The sequence below is a fragment of the Festucalex cinctus genome, chromosome 17 (assembly GCF_051991245.1).
Source record: "Festucalex cinctus isolate MCC-2025b chromosome 17, RoL_Fcin_1.0, whole genome shotgun sequence".
Taxonomy (NCBI): domain Eukaryota; kingdom Metazoa; phylum Chordata; class Actinopteri; order Syngnathiformes; family Syngnathidae; genus Festucalex; species Festucalex cinctus.
The window spans coordinates 15,805,488-15,823,384 of record NC_135427.1 but is presented as its reverse complement, the minus strand read 5'-3'; the positions used below and the strand labels follow the sequence as shown (position 1 = coordinate 15,823,384).

Sequence of the window (17,897 nt, the reverse complement as noted above, 5' to 3'; positions counted from 1 at the left end):
GTGTCACATGCGGCAGAATCATCCGCTCACGAGATCTGCCCGGCCGACATGGCCTCTGCATTTGTTTTTTTATATAATTTTTTTTTTTTTTCTGTTCAATAAAATGAAAATTACATTATTATTTATAAACATGTTTTAATGTTTAAAAATTTTTTAGGGTGTGAATACTTTTTTATATGCTCTATTCTTAATTTTAGCAATTGAAATAATCCTGTCAACGAAATTCCCGCCTCGTCAGGCTAGAGGCTTGAGTTATGGTCATATTATTAAATTATTTGATGTTTAGTTGATGCTGCTTGCACCAGTCAAGTTGCTCAGCATTTGGAAAAGTCACTTCTTTTTTTTCCAGCATTTCAATGCATCCTCAAAAATGGATAGTGTGTCTGTCTGCCTTCCACGGGGATCCTTTTTTCCCATACAATGTAAATCTAATATGGCTGGGTTTAAAAAAAATCGAATAATCGATATCAAATTGATTTTCCTTTCGGAGCCCAATATCGATTCATAAAATCATGAATCCATTATTGAAATATCTATTTTTTTCCATTAAATTCTTAAGAAAATAGAATTTTAAAGGCCATTTTAATTTAGAAATTTACTGTTGACATGAATTTAAAATTATTTTCTTAAATTTATGAAAGACCTGACTTATTGCACTTTAAAACACTTCAGAATATTTAAAGTTTATATTTACAATTATTAAATTAGAATTATGAAAATATTTTCATCTCATCTATGCTGATGTTAATAATGTGTTCTAGTGCATTTCCCAATGATTACCCAATTTATCCCTTCACTGGGGCATCAACTAAACATAGAAAAAAAAATGTTTTCACTTGAGAGTCATAAAAGCCAAAATGCACCAGATGACACTAGAGAGATAATTCGCATTTTTGGTTGCGCTGACTTATGTGCTTCCTATGTCGCCATGATCGGTTGGGATCGAGAGCTCAGGCCTGTGAGCATGTGCGGAAGCAGTAACAGTGACATGCGCACGCGTATGAGTGCGTGTGTGCTAAATCATTTGACCAAATACTGATTCCGCAAAAAAAGATTTCTTTGGAGTTTGTATCATGTCCTTGACATTTAACTCATTTACTCCCAATAACGTATAAATACCTTTTTTTAATGTTGTAAGTGTCCCAAAGACGTATTTATACGTTTTTTGGGTGGTTGTTTTTTTTATGCTAGAGCATACAGAAGGCTTTGATGCAGCCTCTCAACTGCAAAGAACAGTTGCAGAAATGGTAGTTATCACACAAACGGCCAGCAGGTGGTAGCAGAGCAAAGGAGATCAACCAGGGCCATGTAGAAAAAAGCCCAATTACTTACAATTTTAAATAGATTTTGTGAAAACTGATGAAACGTAGCTCTCTTCTAATGCTAATTGCTGCAAAACGGAAACATAGAAACATACTTTTTTTTCCTGATGAAAGAAGAGACTTTAATCTTTCTTTTGATGGGTTCCATGCTTTTATAGCAATAGAACACAATATTCTGTGGGCCTTGCAAAATCAGTCAAAATCCAGTAAAACAGCCGGGAGCGAACGGGACTGCTTCTGTAAAAATGGCTGGGAGTGAATGAGTTAAGAAGAATTGATATCGGATCGAACTGAAGTGAATCGAATCGGAACCTGCACACTTGTGAATCGAAATCGAATCGATTGAGGAGATTGCAATCGATACCAAGCCCTAAAAAAGAATTCTTTTATTATTTTTTTAAGTGAAAAAACAAATTGGCCTGACCCAAGGATTCAATTAATTTCGCTGCATTATCCTTAATTTTTTCCCCCGTTAGAGAGCTGCCAAAATCCTTAGCCTGCCAAACACAGTCAGCCAGCCAGTCTTGACGGACGGACAGACAGACAAGCCAGGTCGGCAAGAGGAGAGCAAAAGACAGGAAGGGCCGCCCCACCCCTGGCGGCCCCTCAACGCAGAATGCTTAAGGATCACAACAAGGCAGTGGGCCTCGCTCAGACCTTTTCAAAGGAAATCAAACATCTCCTTTTCAAAAACGCTCCACGCTGTCTACCGAGGCTACTTTCTCTCTCTTTCTTTTTTGCTCTCCACTTTCTTCCCGAGAGTCTTCTTTTTTTTTTTTTTTTTTTTTTTTTTTTTTTAGCTCGACGCCCCCCCACCGCCGCACCGCATTCACACAAAAACACCAAACGCAACCACTTTAAAGTCCGTTTGCGGGGGCATAAGCAAAGTAAAAAAAAAAGAAGCAGGAGATAAATAGAGGCGCTTTAAGAGGTAGTTAACAACCACTTTGCCGGAATAGAAATGTTTGTTGGGTTGTGAACCTCCGTGACCCCGCCCCCCACAAAACAACCCCACTCCACACACACACACACACCGCATCGAGTGCTACAGTATGCTCAGCGGGAGATGCAGACTTTTGTTTTGCTTTTGTGGTACAAACGAGTTGTCTCAACTCGAGGTAGAAGAAGCCAGGCCCTTTACCTTCAAAGAATATCATATACAATGAACACCGTATATGGTGGAGGGCAGGGTTGTTATAGTTTTGGAATTTTGTAGAGATAGACCGATGTTTTGTTTTGGTTTTTTGTTTTTCAAGGCCGATGCCAATACTGATTATTAGTAGTCAAGGAGACCGATAACCGATATTTCTAGCCATATATATATATATATATATATATATTTATATATACATATAAATCTTTTAATTTTAAACATATAAAGAATTGACAGCTTTGTTTAAAAAAATTTAGCAAAATTTGCAGGGAGCTTCCACGGTCATCAGCATGTGGGAAGTTAAATTAAAAACTAAGTCGGTAAATAGTTTCCTAAAATTTTGTACTGTAAATAAAATTTTCCAAAATGTCAACGTTCTATTTTTTTTAATTAAAAAAAAAAAAAGAAAAAAAGTAGGGAGTTCCAGTGTCAGCATCACTTTTTATAGAGTGGAAATTTAAAGCAACAAATGCGTTTGAATGCATCTCATTTGGGGTTTGAGAAAGCTTTCCAAATATCTTTGGAGACAGCAAAAAAATGGTTTGAATATGTTTGAAAATTCAAGTAAAAACTGTGGACATCTCACAAATCCTGATGAAAACCTGAAATTCGCTACGTTCGCAAGCATTCACCCCGCAGTGAGATTCTAGCGTTTATTGAACTTCAAATTCGTAAAAAGGCCGATGCCGATATTTGTCAACATACCAAATAATCGACATAGCCGATAATCGGACTATCCCTAAAATTTTTAGTGAGTTCAGATTTTGTTTTCAGTTTTGTTTTTTACATGTAGTTTGTTTTAATTAGTATTCAGGGTGGTTCTGTTAGTTTTTGTTAGTTTTAGTTATTTAATAAATGCTTAGTTTTAATTTAGTTTGTTGGTTTCAATATTAGTTTTAAAAGCGTATTACTAGTGCGCAATATTAAAAAAAAAAAACAACAACATGGGAGCGACGCCATCTGAAGGTGCTTTTCGATTGGCTTCTGCTAGATGATGTCACTTCCGTGTGACACACCTTCAAACGTCCTTATTCCCGTTCATATCAAAATAAATCAACTTCAAATCACATTTAAAATCATCTCGAAAGGCTCGTGCATTAAATTAATTCCGAAAGACTAAAATGAAAGACATTTTTTCTGTAATTAGTTAATTGTAGTTAGTTTTGTAAAAAGAAAATATATATATATATATTTTTTTATAATTATTTTAATTTGTATTTTATTTTGTTAACTAAATTGTTTTTTGAATTTTACTTTTAGTTTTTTTTTTTTTTTTGGTTAGATTTAGTTAACTAAAATAACCTTGGGTGGGGGGCATGTTCCAGACCCGCTTGCTTGCTTGCTGGTCTTTAATTTACAGCCATAAAAAAAAAAAATAAATAAATAAAAAAAAGTGGCATGTTAAACTAGACTTGTGCGGTTCAATCGGTTGGAAGTGTGAACAACAAACAAGAAACTTGCCAACCAACTAGTGTTAACTTTGTCTGCCATTTTAAAATGTAGTCTTAGTTTTAGTCCAATTTCATCCCATTTTTATTTAGTCCATTTTTAGTCGACTACAAATCTAACATTTTAGTTTTTATTTTAGTCCAAGAAAAACGTACTTTTATTTATCTAAGTTTAGTCAACAAAAACTGTCAACGTTTTAGTCTCGTTTTAGTCAGGACAATCATTTTACCACTGTATATTTTTTTGCCAACAGATTATATTAAAACTAAAACTATTTCTCATAAAATGTTTCATCTTTTTGATAACAAACAACTTGACAAAATTACAGTGGCTACTATGTCGCTATGCTAAGTTAGCCAGCATTACTTAGCAGTCGCATTATTATCGTTGGAACGTTATAGCCGTTGGATTAATGTTACGTTATAACTATTATAACGATTAGCAGATTTACAAAATCATGTAATTTCCATCTCGTTTTTGTTCATGAACTAAAATGTCCATCGATTTTCGTCCAGTTTTTATTAATTGAAGTACATTTTTGTCTCGTCTTCATTCATCGACAAAAATGCAGACTGATTTAGTCCCAGGTATTGTTTATTAATGATGGTTTTAGCCTAATCTAGTTTTGAAAATTGTGTGTTGCCGAAATTATTTTTGTCTAGTTTTTGTTGACAAAATGAACGCTACAAGTAACATGTTCCTCTCCACTGCTCTTTTTTGTCCTTCCAGTTGCGAGAAACGGACGCCAACCTGGGCAAGAGCTCTCGCATCCTCACCGGCATGCTGAGAAGGTAAGCGGCAGGTACGAAACTCCAACAGCGTTGACGGTCGCGCGGTGTTCGCATCATCGGAGGCTAACAAATGATACGGTTGAAAAGTCTTCATAGCTGTACACATCCAGAGTTTCTTCTGGAAACATGGCAATAGAAATTCCAAGATCTTGCCGTTGGTTCTGCTGATGCTTTGATATCGCACCAATTGACATCACGGATATCGTTCATTCAAATGAGTTACGACAACGACATCATTGATATTTTTCCGGAGTTTTTCAGTCTGATCCACCAAGAGATACACTGGCTCTTTCGTTTGTATATGTTTTAGTCAAACAAAAAATTTGACTTGAGGGAAGTCGCTTGGAAGGCAGACGGGAAAACCATCCGTAGTCTAAATTTCAACATGGTAAGTTGATTCCAAAAATGGACATGGTGGAAATTCAGACAGTTAACATGATCATTGAGAACTACTGGCTAATTGCCTGAAACAACTAATGCCATCTAGTGGCAAAAAAATTACCTCAACACAAATCTATGTCTGAATGTTTCACACTCCTGTAATTGTTCACTGTAACTTGATGAATTACTTACTTTAAAACGGCTGTGTCAATATTATTATTATTATTATTATTATTATTATTATTATTATTATTATTATTAACAAGAGTGTGGGGAAAACTTGAAAAATATATTTTCTTGTACATTTAGAACAGATAGAACATGTTTATGATTAATCGCGAGTTAACTATGGAACTCATATATTTGATCACAATTAAAAACTTTAATCGACTGACAGCCCTAATATAAATATATACATACAGACTAATGCTGGCGTTGAAAACCTTCGACATCCAAAATAGTTTCAATAATTTCAACCTTTAGCAAGCCATTTTCAATACTTCAAAAAATATATTTATGAATATATATCATCCACGTGTGGACTGATCAATAGGGAGGTAACGATACCGACGATATCATGATATTAAAACAGCCACTATATATCATCGTCATCATGTCATATTAAAAGCGGCACATCTGTTGAAAAAGTCAGGTTGATTTTCATTTGTGCAGCTCTAGCACCCTCTAGTGTCTAGTTTATTAGTGCAATTTAATTTTCACAAGGCATATTTTGGCCCTTCAATGTTTAATATTGATGTTAATCATCAGATGAAGGGGCAAAGTGATATGCTTGTGAATCGAGTCAATATGTGGAGGAACAATATGTGTGCGTGCTTTAGCAAGTAAGTGCCTCGATATGAAGTATGATTAGAGATTGTAGGTTGTTTATATGCATTGCTGTAATGTACATAACACAATGTTGTCTTTTTTTTTAGTATGAGTTCTATATTTTTTTTATTATTATTTTTTATACAATATTGTGACCTTTTTTTGTATTGCCAACCTCTCCACAATATCGTGATAATTATCGTATCGTGACTTTTGTATCATGATAATATCATAACGTGATGTTTGGATATTGCTACATCCCTACTGATCAATTAGGGGTGTTGAGAAAAATCAATTCGGCCATATATCGCGATATTACAGCTCGCAATTCTTGTATGCATTCAATATGAGGCCGAATCGATATTTAAACATAAATTTTTGATGGAAATATTCAATAAAAAGTCTTACTTATGGTTAGGGTTCACACTTTAAGCATAGAAAAGCATTAAGCTTTAATATTTTATTGTAATGTTGTTAAAACAAAAAAAAATTGCAACCTGTTTCAAATTTCAGATAAATATATTTTCATACAAATCTTACAGTGTACATGTACAAGTTTACTGATTAGCATTTCTTGAGTTTGAGTTGGGAAAAAAAATTGCAATAATCGACTTACAGATTTGTATCGGGATTAATCGGTATCAAATTAAATCGTGATAAGGACCAAATCGCCAGATATGACGCAATCCACACCCCTACGATCAATAGTATCAATTTTTTAATCAATATGAAATTTACCCAGTTGTGAGTGCATATATGTACGCCCATGCAATAACGACATTAGTTTTAAGTTTCATGGGGGAAAAAACAGCTATTGAATGTCGATTTGACGATATCTGCAGATTCCCAAGCATAAAGGAAAAAGCCGATTGTTTTTGTTTTGAACGACTTGACGGTACGTACGTGCCGATGCCCGACCGGCGTCAAACTTTGCCTTCGCCCGTATGCCGCCTGCCGTCGCCATCAAACACACAATTCAAACACAAATAATTCAATCCTCCTTGCTGCGACACGCGCACGCGTGTTCAATCACATCTCCATTTCATAACGTGCCAGGCCAGTGAACCGCGACGCCACGGTTTTGTTTTCCCCCGCTCCCTCTTTCTTGTCGCCCCCCCGCCCCTTCCCCTCCCTCGCTGTCGCCCCACTGTGGATTTTGATTAAGAGTAATATGTAAATGACAGCGCCTAAATGTAAAAGCGGGGGGCGCCGGGGAAGGAAGTGCCAATTGAAATCGATGCTTCAGTGCCCGTAGACAATTTGGCCCTTTACAAGACGGCAGGTCGACTATAACCGATATTTCTCGCATATGTCTCCATTTTGTCACGTTTGATTACGGCAGGCGCGAGGAGGGAGATTGCCAGCAGGGGGCGGGGCCTTGGGGGGGGGGGTCACTCACCCGTAACTCTTCCAACAATCATTCATCATCCCGTCCCCTCCGTTAAGTAAATAACACACTTATTTCAATATTATCATATGAGATGTTAAAGTTGAGCTGTCACCTAATGGGAAGACTTAATCAGACGTGGCGTTCCCCGGCAAGCAAGCAGCCGGCCCGCCTGGTGCCAGCCCGGCTCAAATCAGGATTTATGAGCGCTCCCGCCGAGGTTCGCACCTCCCTGTCGCATCGCAAAGAAGAAATATTTGGATTGTGTTGGCGCCATTTGAATAAAAGAGCGCTCGGCTTTCTCGGAGTTCACTCTTGTCCTCTTTAGGAATGTCACAATATGGGCAATATCGTGATATCGTGACATTAAAACTGCCACAATATCGTCGTCGTCATGTTCACAATATTTAAAAGGAACACATCTGTTAAAAAAAAAAAAAGTCAGGTTGATTTCCATTTGTGCAGTTTTAGCACCCTTTCGTGCTAGTTTGTTAGTGCAGTTTCATTTTCATTAGGGATGTTTTGGCCTTCTATGTTTAAAATCTATGCTAATTGTCAGATGAGGGGAACCTAATTTGCTTGTGAAGCGATCAATGTGTGCTTGCATTACCAAGTAAGTGCCTCAATATTATTAGCGATTGTACGTGGTTTATATGCATTTCTGTTATGTACAAAAGCACAATATTGTGCTTTTTTTTTATTTTTTTTATGAAAATTTAAGGATGAGCTCTCTTTTTTTACAATATTGTGACCTTTTTTAAGTATCGCCAACCCCCCCCAGTAACGTGATAATTATCGTATCGTGACCTTCATATCGTAATAATATCGTATCATGATGTTTGGATATCGTTACATCCCTCGTCCTCTTACTATCCAATATTCTCATAATTGATTAAGTCCTTTTTTCCCCCCTGATTACTGTTTAACAACCAGTAATTGGTGTTTATTTTGTACTTCATATTCATATAGTGATTTAAAAAAAAAAAGACTGATTGATGCTGTACTATGTTACTAGTTCGGTCATTGTTTTCCAAAGTAAAAACTGATATATGCAAATGTCTTATTTTGATTAAACACAGAGCATAATCAGTCTTCTTTCATGGAGGACTCCAGAAATCAGTGAACAATTACTGTTGATATGCTGAAATCAGAGGATTTGGACCGTTTGGAATTGAAAATGGCACCAAACAATTACTCGATTATTTGATTAATCTCAACAACTCTAGTTCACTCCTTTCCTTTTGATTGATACTGATACTCGTCTTAAATATGATTGTAAGTGGAACTAGAAAGTCTGAAAAAATCTTGAATTTAGCTTTAGCAACTCATTAGAATTCATAAATACATATTAGGCTAAGAGGAACATAATGTGTGATGTACGGAAGAGGATTAGGGCCAGTGAAGAGAGACAAAAAAAAGTTTGTCAGGATTCTCACTTTATTCTCAGAATTCTGACTTTAAAGGCAGAATTCTGACTTTATTATCATAATTACCATAAAGGTGAGAATAATAGTAACACTAATCAAGTCAGAATTTAACTATAAAGTTAGAATTCTGAGAACAAAGTCAAAGAACAAAGAGTTCTGACTTTAAAGTGAGAATTCTCACTTTAATCTCGGAATTCTGACTTTATTCTTCGAATTCTGACTTTAAAGTGAATAAATCAGAATTCTGACTTTAAAGTCAGAATTCTCACTTGAAAGTCAGAATTCTGAGATTAAAGTGAGAATTCTCTTATATTTTAACAGTTAGCTGGGTTTTTTTGTGAGTTTTTTTTTGGTCATTTAAAAATTGTGACCTTGTTGTTATATTTTCCCTTTGCACGTCTTGTCCAAGTGTCACGTCGGTTGTCCGGTTGTCACCCCTGCAGAGAAACAATTAGACACCCATTTAGCAAGTTGTCAGGGTTCAAGAGAAGCCAATTAGCCTCAACACTCGTCTGAAAATCTACAACTCATCTACTTTCAGCCCTTTTACTTATTTGGGTTCATGTTAGTTTGAGGAAAATCGTCTTTCTTAAAGCTTCACGATTTGGGTAAATGATGACAAATTCCAGGTCTTGATTTGTGTCCCGTTGTCATTCGCACCCGGGATGATCACCTGACACGACGTCCCGAGTTCCCAACTTGTGCGCGCAGTTCCACATCCAGGCGAGCGAGCGAGCGAGCATGCGATGTCCATCCCGGCAGTCTTGCGCTGCATGAATATGGAGCTGTTCTGCGGCCGGGAGCTTGCTTATGTTTTCCGTCTGATATCCAGGCGGCCCCCTCCATTCCCATTTCAAAGGGAGGTCCACCCGGGGCCTTGACTTTTTCATCTGCCTGGCGACTGAGTCGACCACCTGCATGTGGGATCAGCTGCCAGCCAGGGTCCGACTGCCCCCACCCCCGCTCCCGCTCCCCCTCGTCTTGCCTGCCTTCACTGCCCCCTTTTTACCGTGCCCACTTCTTCCAACTGCCCGAGCCCCAGCGGTCCCGAACTGGGCCGGGAGCCACGTTTCCAGTCCCGGCAGTTCCGGTGGCAGAACTATCGGCTGCGAGGTTCCTGATAACGACAGACTTTGACGCATCCAATAACGTTATTGCTCTTTTTTTTTTCTTTTTTTTTTTTAAGAATTTAACATACCAGGATAGCTCAACCAACCACGTTCAACATACTAATACTGCATTCGAGGATGGTCGGAAGTCGGATATATCCGAGTTGTTTTTTTTTCCCAGTTCCGACCTGAAAGTAAACAACCAAAATGGCGGATAGTGGTAAATTGTTCCTTTATTTTGGTTCTTAAAACCTCCAGCAATCTTACCTTCTCGTAATTTCGCTTCATTTATTGTTTTTATCTTATTTCATACGCATTCCATACGGTTCAGTAGTTCACCGTATAATTTCATGAACGGGAGATAGCGGCATCCCGTCACGTTTATATTAAATATTTATGACTGAAGAACGCTATCTTGTTTTATACTCGAGCAAATTGTTTTTTGCTGTTGTAGCGTGACGTCACTTGTCGTCCGTCGGTGAAGTCGAGGTCCTTTTTTTTTTTTTTTCTGACTTCGCAAGTGGAATTTCTGAGTTCCCGTACACACTTCCTGGTTTGAACTCCGAAAAGTCCGACTTCCAACCATCCTCGAATGCAGCATAAGGCCTGGTTTCTGTAAGACTTCCTTCATTCCGATTTAGAGACTGATTTTCTGAATCTGCTTAATGCACAAAAATTATCCGCACTTCATTTTGCGAAGTTTTTCCATTTAACTCTGCTCTAAGTGTTAATATTAGTCCATTTCAATCACGCTTGTTAGTTTTCATCAGTTAGTCAACTTCATCCCATTTTTGTTTAATCCATTTTTAGTCAACTATAAATCGAGAGTTTTAGTCTTTATTTTAGTCCAAGGAAAAACAATTATATTTGTCTAGTTTTAGTCAACCAAAACTGTCAAGGTTTTAGTCTAGTTTAACTCAATACAATCATTTCACCCCTGTATATACTGTATATATATTTTTTGTCAACAGATTATGTTGAACATTTCGGATTTAAAATTATTTCATGTCAAATTTTCTCTCATCTTTTTGATGAGACATCTGCAAAATGGATGTTCGGCATTGCAGGATCCAAGGGCAGTCACAAGAAGGAGTCATGCCATAGCACTGATAATAAAACCCGCATTTTCTTGAGTCTGCAATTTGGGATCTGAGTAAATGAGGCCAAAATCCATTATTTTTATTTTTCCTGTGTTGTTTACACCGGTTGCGGTTGCGGTGCGGTGCGGTTGCGGTGCGTTCCGGCGACGCAAGCAATTAGATTCCATTCATTCGAATGGTGCAGTTTACACCGCTTGCGGGTGCGTTGCGTGTCGACTGCGTCTCAACTGCGGCGTGCCGCAGCCCTTCCGCAAGGATAGACCTATTTTCTATTTTTGCCGGACGCCGCAGCGGTAGGCCTCCGGCAAATGGCAAGGTAGCACAAAACACATCGAGCGGGACAGGAAGACCGACGCAGTTTCAAAATACATTTCCGGTTACCTTTCAAGATAAAACACTCGCCAACTCCTATTTCGCAAGCATGCTAGCAAAACGTGATGTGGGCGTAGACGGGCCTGGAGTTAACGTGCGAGGTGCTCATTCACGGTTTAGACACCAGCGAACATGGACGAGGAGAGGTTTATATTGGAGGTAGAAAGCCACAAAATAAAAGAAGTCCACCTCTCTTTCTGCTTCTCTGTTGAGCACAGACTTTCTGTGTGTTTGTCGTTGTTTTTAATGTCACATGACCGCGCGGTCACGCGAGACACGGCGGGAAGTGGTCGGCGACGGAGCTGCCGGACCGCAGCTGTGCGGAGCCGGTGTGGATTGGCCAAAAAATTGACCCGTCCGGAGCACGCAGTCAAGACGCACCGCACCGCAGCCGCACCGCAACCGCAACCGGTGTAAACCCGGGGTTAGACCGCACGTTTGTATCGTTTCCCAGCTGATGGGTCTGTGTTTGTGGAGTGCGGTTATATAGGTCACATCACTGACGGCGGCGTCCCGGGGCTCGTTTGAAGCGCTCGATCGAACAAAACGATTTGATTTGGGCAATAATTGAAGCTGAAAGATGGAGCACAACGTTGTTTACGTCTTTCGCCGTCGCCTTTTGTACTCGCCGTTGATTTATTTATTGTTGACGCCGAGTTTTAGGGCCAGACCTGTGGGGAAAACTTAGACTGAAGTGTCTGGGGAGAGATTGTTTACGCACATAATTGGAGGGAGGGGCGGGGTCATCTCTCAAAAAGTGTTTCTCATTATAATGACCAATTACTCAGTTTCTGACCTTTGATGCTTATGTTTCATTGACGCTGTTTTGGTTATGACCAAGGTTCAAAAAGGGCGCATTCCCATTTTGAAAGCCACAGTCCGTTTTGTCTGTTGAACTTGACTTTTACAAGCTAATGCAAACTCGTCACCGTTATAACCCGAGTGGCAGTCAAAACGTTCCCGCTGGATCTGGTTTGCGTGTGATCTCCACCATGTTAGTACATGGAAACGCGTTTTTGCCTTTGCTTGCCGACGCCATATTGTCACGTCCCCTGTGGGTCAGTCCTCATCCTGCCTACCCCGCCGGGGAAGCGTTTCATGTTCAAACGTCTTTATTCTGGCGTGAAGTTTAAAAACGGGAATTGTGTCTGACCTCTGCAACTTTTAAGTGGCAAAATGGGCGCAGCTGTGCCATCCGCGTACATGAATACATGCCGTGGATTGGGAATGTTTTGCTTGGGTAAGCAAAGTACTGCTTTTATCGCTGTTAGGGACATGATCAAAAAAGGAGCATTTTATAAGGCACTGACTGCTGTTTTGGTCAGCAACTGAGTTGGAATCAGTCCAGTGGTTTAGTATTGAACTGAGATAGTTACATTTATCACCTGTTATCAGCTCTAAGATTTGAGGAAGCATTTCTCTGACCTGGTAACTAATTGGGACATATTGAGTTTTTTCCCCCAACAATTTTTGGGAGGCATTTATTTGTCTTTAAGCGGATGGTGCAGTTGGCAACTCATTGGAAAATATTATTTCTTCCTTATGATAAAAGCTGTTCTGAGATTTTTTTCCCCTACAATTTGAGTGAGGCGTTTATTTTTCTTTAAGTGAATGACACACTTGGCTGGCTACTAATTGGGAAAGATTTTTTAAATTACATTTTTAGTGAGGTGTTTATTTTTTTAAGTGAATAATACACCTGGCTACTAATGTGAAATGTATATATATTTTTTTAAATTACAATTTGAGGGAGGCATTTATTTTTTTACTGACGCACTTGGCAACTAATTGGAATGCCCTCATTTTTTCCTCGCAACTTGATAGAGGCATTTTTTTGTCTTTATTTACCAATTGGGACTTATTCCATTTTAGTAAAATTAGAGGGAGGCATTTATTTGTCGTTATTGGATTGGATCAGGCGACTAACTGGGATGTGCTGTCTTTTTATCCCCACAATCTGATGGAGGTGTTTTTAATTAGTTTTATTTACCTGACAACCACTTGGTACTTCCATTTTTTTTTCAAAACAATTTGAGGGAGGCGTTTATTTTTCTTTACATGAAGGATACACCTGGCTGGCTACTAATTGGGAAAGATTTTTTTTCACTACAATTTGGTGGAGGTGTTTATTTTTCTTGAATAATACACCTGGCTACAAATGTGATTTTTTATTTATTTTTTTTCGATTTGAGGAAGGCATTTATTTTTTTAAACCAACACACTTGGCAACTAATTGGAATGCCTCTTTTTTTTTTTTTTTTTTGTTCCCCCGCAACTTGATAGAGGCGTTTATTCATTTTTATTTATTTACCAATTGGGAACTATTCCATTTTAGTACAATCAGAGGGAGGCATTTATTTTTCGTTTATCTTTTTTCCCCCCCACACACAATTTGATGGAGGTGTTTTTTTTTATTTGTTTTATTTTCTTGTTAACCTGTTTTATTTACCTGATAACCACTTGGTACTTCCATTCTTTTTTTCGTACAATTTGAGGGGAGGTGTTTATTTGTCTTTATGTGGCTAGCGCACCCAGTGACAGCCACCATTTGAGGAATGGTGGCATATAAGCAAAACAATGCTTGAACAATACGAAGAACGGGTCGTGCGTTTCGCTGCTGGGACAATGTCAGGGTTGCGTGCCTCACCCTCATTATTCGCCAAACAAGCGCCACTGCCACCTCTTCTCTCTCGCTTCATCTTTTCTCCTGTCCTGTCTTCCCAGCTCGCCCATTAGAGAGTGCTGATGAGGTGAGATTTTTGTTTGGCCCTGTAGAGGAAGCTGTTGTTGACATGGGAAAGAATTTTTGTTGTTGTTTGTTTTATGAGGTATGGTCGGGACCCACTGAGGTGATCTTCTATTATTCAGGATTTGTGACCCTTGCATTTGTCTTTAAATGAAGACATTTTGAGCCGTTGTTTTGTTTTTTAAACCTGCCAACTATTGGTAAAAATAATTTGAAGGAGGCATTTTATTTGTCTTTAAAATGGATGACGCACCTGATGACCAAATGGGACCACAAAAAACCCACAACAGGAAACGGCGATTCCCGTATTCCGTCCCTTATCCCCAGCCGTCACTCCGAAGAACTTTTGGATAGGTAAAGCCTCCCTGGTACCCCACAACCCAGCCCCCCCCCCCCCCCCCCCCCCCCCCCCACACCCTTCTGACGGGCAAAATCAGAGGCTGCCGCGGCCCAACAGGCGCTCGACGGCGGATCAAACGGGGCGGGTACCCTTGGAGTGACACCTGGAGCCACTTCAAGGGACGCCGGCGCCACTGATCTCCCGCCTTCTTGTCGCACTGACAGTCAGCCGGGGTTAAAAGGAGGGTTGGGGGGAAAAAAAAAAAAAAAGACGCTTGACGAAGCATCACCTCAGTGTCGGGTGCGGGTCCACAGTGAAGATACGATTGTAGATGGGAAGATGAGTTTCATTTATTCCAATTTTGAAGCATTTTGACCAAAGAACATGACATTTGCAGACTGTTCACTTGAAGCATAACGTGGCAGATTAAGTTGTTTTTAAATGGATACATAATATCGCTGGCATTGAACGAAAACCGTCTGTTTCCAAATTTGGCCAATTTATTTATTTTTTTCTCAAATTGAAGCTATTTGGTCTGTCCGTAGGCGTAAATTTGAGTGTGAATGCTTGTTTTAAAGTACTTTCTAAATAAAGTTGAGTTGAATTGAGATGGTTGGCTGACAATCTTGCCCAAAGTCAGCTGTGATAGGCCGCAATTCCCCTGCAACGCTAACAAGGACGCAATAGAAAATGGATGGACAGACGGGCGTCTCTGCTAAGGAAGACTTTTTCATGTCACTCACTGTGATTATTTTTCTGCCAATCAATGTCGGCGTTAAAACCAAGCAGACCCCGAGGAAGGTGCGATGAAACAAAGACAGCGTTGCCGTGTTGTCGATTGTTTGAAAGATTCTTCAACAACACAAAACAAGAAGAAAAAAGGGTTTACGCCGAGGTCACTGTCAAGCACACGACTCGTCCGTTCTCTAAATAAAACCTCGCCGACTTTCACTTCTTTGATCCGCTAAATAAATGTCTTTTTGTGGTTGTTGTTGTTTTTCAAAGCCAGAGGCTAGAAGGCACGAGGACAGACCCCGCAACCTCTTCCAGTCAACAACCCCCAAACCCCTCGCACACGCTTCGATCTGTCAGTGAGCTGTCGAGAAGCAAACTCGTTTTTGTATTTGCTTAACAACTACACAGAAGTTGCCGTGACAATTCTCTGGTTGGAGTTCTTCTTCTGACAATACTCAAACGTCTCACCAAAAAATAAATAAATAAATAAAGAGTGAACACAACTGGACAAAATACATTATTCACGGGTAGTCTGCTTTGCTTGTCTTATCAGTTCTATGTTGTCCCTGTGATGTTCAGTGCCGCATTTTGGCAGATCAAACCCACAAACTATGATCATGGAACTGGACGTCCTCTTGTCTTTTTTTGTTTTTCCATCTACTACAGTTGTATGCCACAAAAGTTGGACAACGTAGAGTTGGACCTAAATGTCCATGAAGAAATATCCTTCAAAGGGATTACACCAGCAGTTAACTATAGGCATATAATTATTAAATCTTACCTTTGACACCATGGCGATGTAATTTTTTATGAAATATTAGGTGTTCTGCTGGTTAGATTTGTAGCGCGGGAGTAAAACACCCGGTGCAGTTGAACCCCGCCTCTCCACATGTGATTGATGCGCCCCAGAGCCCCACCTTCCCCACCCCCCAACGAGCAGACTGCAGTCTGCTGTCTCAGAGAAAGTGGACATGCATTTTGTCCGCAGGTTGGGTCCGCACTTTATGATGTCATAAAGTGATTGCTCGCTGGTTTTCTCAGGTTGGGAGGGGCTGGTACTTGGAGAGCAGAATGACCTAGAATTTCTCATAGAGGGGTGAATGGAGGACAATACCACTTCCGTCCTGTTTTTTGGTGAGGAATTAGCATTTTAACATGGCTAAAAGCTTAAAAAAAGTTGATTTTTCATGTTGCTGTCCCTTTAAAATTGAATGGATCAACTCTGTGCGTGTTTTGACTTTAGACTTTGGCTTTTTCCTCACAACGCTTGGTTTACTTTATGCCACCGTAAACACTACTTTTAGCACATGTTGCATCTAGTAGCTATGTTTCAATTTTATTTTGGAGGCCTCCTCCTTCCTTCTTCCATTCCTGATATTGACAAAAGTTTTTGTGAACACAAGTCTTTTCCAATTTGTCTCTTGTGCGACTGGTGTCGTGCATTTGAATCAATGCTTTTGTGCCAGATGTAGCACTGGGTGAAGATGTTGAAAGCTAGGTTAGATTATTATGCTAAACATAGGCTAGCTAGCTATTTTGTTGGATTTGTACTTCCTGTTTTTATTCCAATTGACAGGGCAGGCATCGACTAACTCTGTGAACGAAACTGGGAAGATTTTGTGCGACTGTGGTTTTATCAAAAGGTGCACTGAATGAAGTGGCAGAATGCTAGGTTAGCTTCCAATGCTAACCATAGACTAGCTAGCTATTTTATTCTCCCTGTTTCTATTCTGGTTGACAGGGCAGACATTGACCAAATCTTTGTGAATAAAGGTCTTTTCAGACTCGGCTTAGTGTGACTGTTATTTATCATAAGGAGCACTGAGTGAAGTGGCAAAGCGCTAGGTTAGTTTCCCATGCTAGCCACCAGCCAGCTAGCCGTATTTGATTTTCTCTGTTGTCTGCTTCCGAAGGAAAGGTCAGCGACAGTTTGGAACAATAATTAACAAATTGATATCAAAAGGATGTTTTGTTCGGACCAAATTGAAGTTTGTCCACCATCTCAGAATAGACTATTGTCATTTATTTATTTATTTATTTATTTATTTATTTATTTATTTTATCTGCACAGCTGAGCTCAACAGCTGTGAGTCCATCCAGCATCAGATAATGACGCGGGCATGACCACTTATGTGCATTTTACGCCTTCACACGATTGAATTAAGCCACCAGACCCGTCGGAGCACACTCTCATCTTTGTGCGCCACAATGACGCAGGTTATTTGGGTTGCTACTCTCATGCCTGGATGCCTTTTGTCCCAGTGTAACAGCATTCCGCTGAAATTGTCCCCGCCGCGGACTGATTAGTGTTTCGGGAATTCACAAGAATGCCTTTTTTCCACTCGGGACAGCGTAAACCAAAACCAAAGCAGAGTTACCGAGTTACGCCGCAAAAGCCGTTAGAGCCTCGATCGATACCCTGTAATGTCCGATGCCTAGCCTCCATTTATAGCCTGTGGAAGTTGACTAACTGTTGTGTAATTAGGCGGTATGCAGTTAATCTCCAAAAGAGCGTTTGGCATTCATCTTGCACGTTCCAAACATAAAAGTACGAGTCAAACTAGTTACACCGCCGCTGATAAAGTTGCAAAGCAAGCCAAAATGTCCCCCTTTGGCCGAGACATTTGTTTGAGACAAGTGCAGTGCATGTTCAAGGCTTGGCTGAGCTTTTTCGGGGAGTCAACCAGTCATGCACGACTGCTAATGACAGGTTGCATGTAACCGACGGCTTGTGTTTGTTTGGGGAGAGTGCTACTC

General features: G+C 39.7%; 1 protein-coding gene across 4 annotated transcripts in view; it reads left to right on the top strand.

Annotated features, from left to right (window-relative positions):
- vti1a (vesicle transport through interaction with t-SNAREs 1A) overlaps window positions 1–17,897 on the top strand; it is a 138,827-nt gene that overhangs the window by 95,541 nt on the left and 25,389 nt on the right. For 2 of the 4 annotated variants that reach the window (XM_077503281.1, XM_077503282.1), the window contains one exon: window positions 4,654–4,726. In XM_077503281.1, the coding sequence (XP_077359407.1) occupies window positions 4,654–4,719 (66 nt within the window). In that variant the 3' untranslated portion in view covers window positions 4,720–4,726. The remainder of the gene's footprint in view (window positions 1–4,653; window positions 4,727–17,897) is intronic. The other 2 variants (XM_077503279.1, XM_077503280.1) reach the window with 1 other exon arrangement.